The sequence below is a fragment of the Aplysia californica genome, unplaced genomic scaffold (assembly GCF_000002075.1).
Source record: "Aplysia californica isolate F4 #8 unplaced genomic scaffold, AplCal3.0 scaffold00154, whole genome shotgun sequence".
NCBI classification, from domain to species: domain Eukaryota; kingdom Metazoa; phylum Mollusca; class Gastropoda; order Aplysiida; family Aplysiidae; genus Aplysia; species Aplysia californica.
Genome location: NW_004797424.1, coordinates 1,024,504 through 1,030,416, shown reverse-complemented (window position 1 = coordinate 1,030,416; position 5,913 = coordinate 1,024,504). Strand labels below are relative to the sequence as shown.

Genomic DNA, 5,913 nt, shown 5'->3' with positions numbered 1-5,913 from the left:
GAAGAAGAAGAAGAAGAAGAAGAAGAAGCTATAGTTATTATTATTATCATTATTATCAATATTATTATTATTATCGTCCATTTTAACTCATTCTTTTATTAGTTGCACGCCCCCCTTCAAAAGTCCGCAAGGCACAGTGCCAGACTGAGGGAAACGTTGAAAAGCAGAAGACAGCCTACAGACGAGATACCCGCGCCAACACTCACAGACGTCCTGGCTGTTGACATTACCTTCTAAACAGAAGAGGGAAAAAGAACAGGGCCAACAGGCTGGAGCAAGACTACAGTGCTTCTGTGAACAAACTGATTGTATCGGCGCTGGATAGATAGATTAGAAGATTGAACGCTCGTCTGGTTTTTCCATATTATGTGATATATCTTTTTGACTGTGTTATTGCGTGCATTGAGAATTTTTAGACAATGGAAATGAGCAGGATAAATATTAGTTATTGCTGTGATCATTTTATGATTGCTGTTAGAGTTTAGGGGAACAATAAAATTAAATAGCGGATGATTAGAAATTCATATATTATTATACGTACACGTACATTGACAAGTGTTTATTCGTGGACATGTGCAGATATGCATGCATGGATAAACAAAGACACACATGTACATGTGCGTACTCATGCACGCGCCCGCGCACACACACATACACACACGCATGCACGAACGCACACACACACACACACACACACACACACACACACACACTCACACACACATACACACACACATAATAATATTATTATGTTCAGCACCAGCAGTAATAGTAGTACATTGTCATGTAAAATATGGCTGCGACTACGTGAACCGAGATGCTATGCAAAGGGTCAAACATTTCGAAATGGGCCTAAGTTGGGGGGAGGGAAGAGGATGTTATACTTCTTTACTTTTACTGCAAGTCCTCTAATGACTGACACAGCACTTAAGCCTGCTTCTAATGGTGACCCGGGATGCCCATTAGGCCAAACCCTTTGAAATGAAGGCTATATTTTATTTTCACTGCGGGTCCAACGCCTAACATTGTATTTAAGACGGCCTCTTGAGGCATGGTTAGCCCTAGGGCCAAACAAAGTGAAAAGGGGGACTATATAATCTTACTTTTACCGCAAGTCCAGAGGCCTATAAACCGGACTAAGAGGTTTCGGTAGCCAAGGGGTTTGGCAATCGGACCCATCATCGGGAGATTACGGGTTCATTTCGTTTGGGAAAGTGTTGTTGGCGCTTGCGACTTTAATAAAAAATCTCGCGAGACACATTAAGCCTTTCCAGTTCGGTTGAAATTAAATTTGAATTTTGCCCAGGTGACGGCCGGAGCCTACTTTTATCGATTTTAGGACCACCAACGGATCTTTACCGTGGGCAACTAACTCACAGGATCTCCGAGATATTTCGCGCTTATCCGAGAAGGTATGTTTGATCTTACCTTCCCTAAGATCAGGGGTGAGATTTAAAGATTGCTGTTAAAAGAGCCAATGAGTATCAGTAGAAAGGCAGCAGAAAGAGCCAGGAGCCCAGAAGAGAGGGAAAACAGGGGGGGGCGGGCAGAAAGTGGAGATGAAAGCAGACGGCAGAACATGATAAGAAAACAGGAAAGGACGTGAAAGGACAAAAACATATTAGAGAAGAAAATGTTCCATCGATGTCAGGACGTCCTGTTTTTTCTGACACGTTGGAGTTGGACGTTAAACTTGGGAGGTATCGCCTCATAAATAACCTAACAGTGTTAATAGGGGCGTTAAGCATATATTATTATCATCATTAATTCACATTCCTGCAACTAGACTAGGATGGCAACTTACCAAGAATGCTTTCCTTACGATGTTTGTAGTTTTGGGCACGCAGTCCCCCGCATGCCCACAGCATCCAGAGAAGTTGAGACATCGGTGCAGAATGACGCATTCTGGGATGTAGATGCGGTTGAGCCCCGTAGGGTCGCTCATGTAGTGCACGAAGGGCGTGGGTTTCTTACACTGTAGCGCCGGGTTGTCGGTCATTTCCTCCAGGTGGTATAAGGCCGCTTCGAACGCTGCAAAAGTTGAAGAGAAAAGTTGGTTTGCTTGTTTTGGTACGCATTTTACAGTGCTTGCAACTGCATAATATGTCATAATATGAGCACGCGGGATACATAATTTAACATTTTCAGTTTGGTAGGAACTAATTTTGAATTTTGCCTGGATGGCGGCCAAAGCCTACTCTTATCGAATTTGGACCACCAAGGGAAATTAACGTACGAAACTTGCACACGTGCTCTCCGAGATATTTTGCTCTTATCCGAGAAGCCTACGTGTTATATCTTACCTACCCTACGATCAGGGGTGTGGCTGAAAGACAGCAGTAAGAAGGAGGCAAATAGTAGTAGTAGGACAGCTCTGCAGAAAGAGTCAGGAGCCCAGAGTATCGGGGAAACGGGGGGAGGGGGTGGTGGTGATGGTTCTTATAATAAGAGATAACATAGAGCAAATTCCAGATCAACAGCAAGCTCTATGCGCATTGCAAACTACATTATTACCCCCAGCATCTCGATCAGTGAGTGAAAATGACCAAAACATATTTGGTTACTGAAATGACATAATCATATCACCTCAAAGGTTTCTCCAGGAGCGAAGAAGATAAGACATAAGGGAACACAGTACATATTACTGGGGAGAACGGCCTCACAAAAGAGGTGTTTTCATTAGTCATCATCATCACATCATCATCATTACCATCATAATCATCATCATGAGAAATAACAATAATAAAAATTAGCACAACAACAACAACAGCAACAATAACAACAGCAATAACAACAGCAACAACAACAACAACAGCAACAACAACAACAATAATAACAACAACAACAGCAATAACAACAAGAGCAATAACAACAACAACAACAGCAACAACAACGACAGTGACAACAAGGACAACGACAACGACGACGACAAAGAAAACAATAATAACAATAACGACGATGACAACGACAACAATAAACGAAGAAGACAACGACAACGACGACAACAACAACAACAAACATCGAAAAAGCATCATAGTCTTCCGATCGGATGGCCTGGTGTACAAAACACATTATGTGCGAGTCGTTGTTACTAGGGGGTAGGGGGGGGCGTGTGGAGGGGGGTGGGAAGGGCAGAGGTAAAGGGGCAGCATCCAACATTTTTTCTTCATGCTGAGGTCCTTCTAAGTAGATAATATATATATTGCCAACGAGTAACTCTATTCGTGTAGCGTCGTGGTGAAATGAGGCGCTCGTCAAAACAATGTAATTGAAAAGAAAAAAAAAACATTTTTCACCCTTTGGGAAACAGTCATCGATCATTTAACACATTCTATTATGTCCAATTGAAAACACTTTCCTGGGTGAATTTTACTTAAAACGTTGAGCAAAGGCATACACAATGTAAATTTGCATTTTCCAAGGAGACTACAGCTGTGGAAGTCACCGAACTCAAGCGGCCATTTTCTTGCTAATTTTACCTCTGACACAAAGCCACCCCACTTCTTTCAATGGCAAATATCTCGACTTCTATTCAAGATATATGGGTATTCTTTCCATCAATAGGAAGGCAAATGAGCAGGCTTTACGATGATACCAATAGATATAGCCCCGTATACTCAAATATTGACCAGCGCCTGGTTCCACTGCGTTTTGACACATCATCAAGCTCACAAGATAAATTAAATTCCAAAGTCATTTTAGCCATTTTGAGAAAATGAGAAGGTAAAAAAAGGGTTTCTCTCGAACAAATGACTCTAAGTAACGCTTGAATTTTGGTACACTCACTTGGATGTAAATTGGGATTATTCTTTTGTCCAAGTGAACTATATAATATTGTCAAGCTGGCTCTGCTCTTCATTTCAGAATTTTTTTAAACTTCAAACTTTTCAAAACTGACCTAGGCAATGATCTTATGAGCGTAACGACATATTTCTGCACGGATGCACCCCACACAGCCCTGATAGACCCTTGTGTTCAGGGTTGTAACAACTAACTTCACCATTCGAGAGATCCATTTGTGCTGACAATGGCGTAAAACAGAATCTCTTTCGCTTGTTTGTTTTGTTTCGGGGTTGTTGTTGTAGTTTGGAATTCAGTGGGGGTGGGGGGGGGGTGCAAGATGTCTAAGACTTTTATTGGTTGTAACATTTTCTTTCTAATCACTTCTCAAGACATGCAGATTTGCCAAAGTGACAATTCATTTGATCCTCGTAAACAAAATACGTCAGACCAGCCATTTCTTAAAGGATATTGTACATGTCATTCGGAAGAAGCTTGACCAGTTTCGAAACTCAATTTTGGACGTCAAATTTCTCAAAACTAGGCACTGAGAAGATAGAACTTTGTAAATCTGAGGTACCGATTTTGCTACGGGGAAGAACATAGCGGTGACGGGCTGTTCAGGTGAACTAACCTCAAAATGTTGATGTAAAATTTTCATTGCTATTTCTTAATCTGCGGTGTCGATTGCGTGTGCTTGAGGAAAATGTTTTATTGAAAGTCAAATTATAGATGCAGAAAAAACAGGATAAAATACACTGCGAGGTTACAGGTCTTTAGAAATTAATCCGATTTTTCTCTCTCCTGGAAAATCTTGCTTTCTGGGCTTAGAACATTAAACATTTTGGTATTTTGTTTCTCTCAAAGAGGGTGGATTTGACTTCACTTTTGTACACCGACGCAATTTCTATTAATTGACCTTGCACTATTTAGAAAGGGGGAAAAAAGAGATCAAATATTTTTACAGAAACGTTACATAGGGACAGCAACATTAATAATGATAACGATGATGAATAATGATAATGATAATGACGACGATAATAATGATTTTAAAAATTATAATAATGATGACAACAATAACAATAATTATAAATTTTAGAAGGAAGAGGAGGAGGGGAAGGAAAAGGAAGAGGAGGAGGAGGAGGAGGAGGAGGAGGAGGAGAAGAAGAAGAAAAACAAGAACAAGAAAGATTATTCCTTCGTTCCCAAATCTGACCTTGTGACCTGCACATGAACACAATCGCACAATCTGACAGAGAACTTCGTGTGAACTCCGCATATGTCAGAGTTTAGTGAAACATAAGACAGGAACCCCGTGGGGACAAGGAAGGCTGCATTGCAGGTGGTGTGGAAAATAAAGGATATCAAATACAGTATGACACAACAATACTACAGTGAGTTATAGAGAGAGGTTTTTGTTTTAATTGGAGGTTTTTTCCTTTGTTTTTTGCTTAGTTTGTTTGTGTGTTTTCGTACGATTTCAAAAAAAATTATATCTTCTTTATTGTTTCTTTGTTTCATTCTTACTTCCTTTCTCCCTTTCTTTTTTTCTGTCATTCTTTCTTTCTTTCTTTCTTTCTTTCTTTCTTTCTTTCTTTCTTTCTTTCTTTCTCTCTTTATTGGGGTGTGGGCGGGATATCAGTGCCTGTTTCCCTCTATAACGATAAGGTATGTTACTACATTGTACCTAGTGCACACTGTCAATCCTATTCATCATTGGACTGAGTAGTAGCCATTCAGATCTTCCTGCTTGGATTTGTCATAAACAAAAATGCTACTTCCATTTTGGCACAATGCAATGATTTGACTCACGACCTTGAAAAACGAGTCTTTGATTTTGAAGGTCGCGGTCGAATTTAGTAGAACTCGATCGGTCGTATTATGCCAAAATGGAAGCTTTGACCCCATCCAAGACGGAAAAATCTGTCTTGCGCCGACTCAGTCGTCAATGAATCTGCTTGGCAGTGCGCACTGTGTATTATAAACGCTACCTGAAAATCGAAAGAGAACGAACAAAGTAGGCCTAAAGACCTCCTGGAGAGACAAGTGATATAGATCTATATCAATTATGCCTCAGGTGCGTCAGTTTAGTGATCTACGTTGGGTTAAAAAAAAAAACAACAGCCCCCCCCC

At 40.6% G+C, this 5,913-nt stretch overlaps 1 protein-coding gene across 4 annotated transcripts in view; it reads right to left on the bottom strand.

The window, feature by feature from the left end:
• LOC101863508 overlaps positions 1-5,913 on the bottom strand; it is a 47,005-nt gene that overhangs the window by 14,481 nt on the left and 26,611 nt on the right. For all 4 annotated transcript variants that reach the window (XM_035969549.1, XM_035969550.1, XM_035969551.1 and 1 more), the window contains one exon: positions 1,805-2,031. In XM_035969549.1, the coding sequence (XP_035825442.1) occupies positions 1,805-2,031 (227 nt within the window). The remainder of the gene's footprint in view (positions 1-1,804; positions 2,032-5,913) is intronic.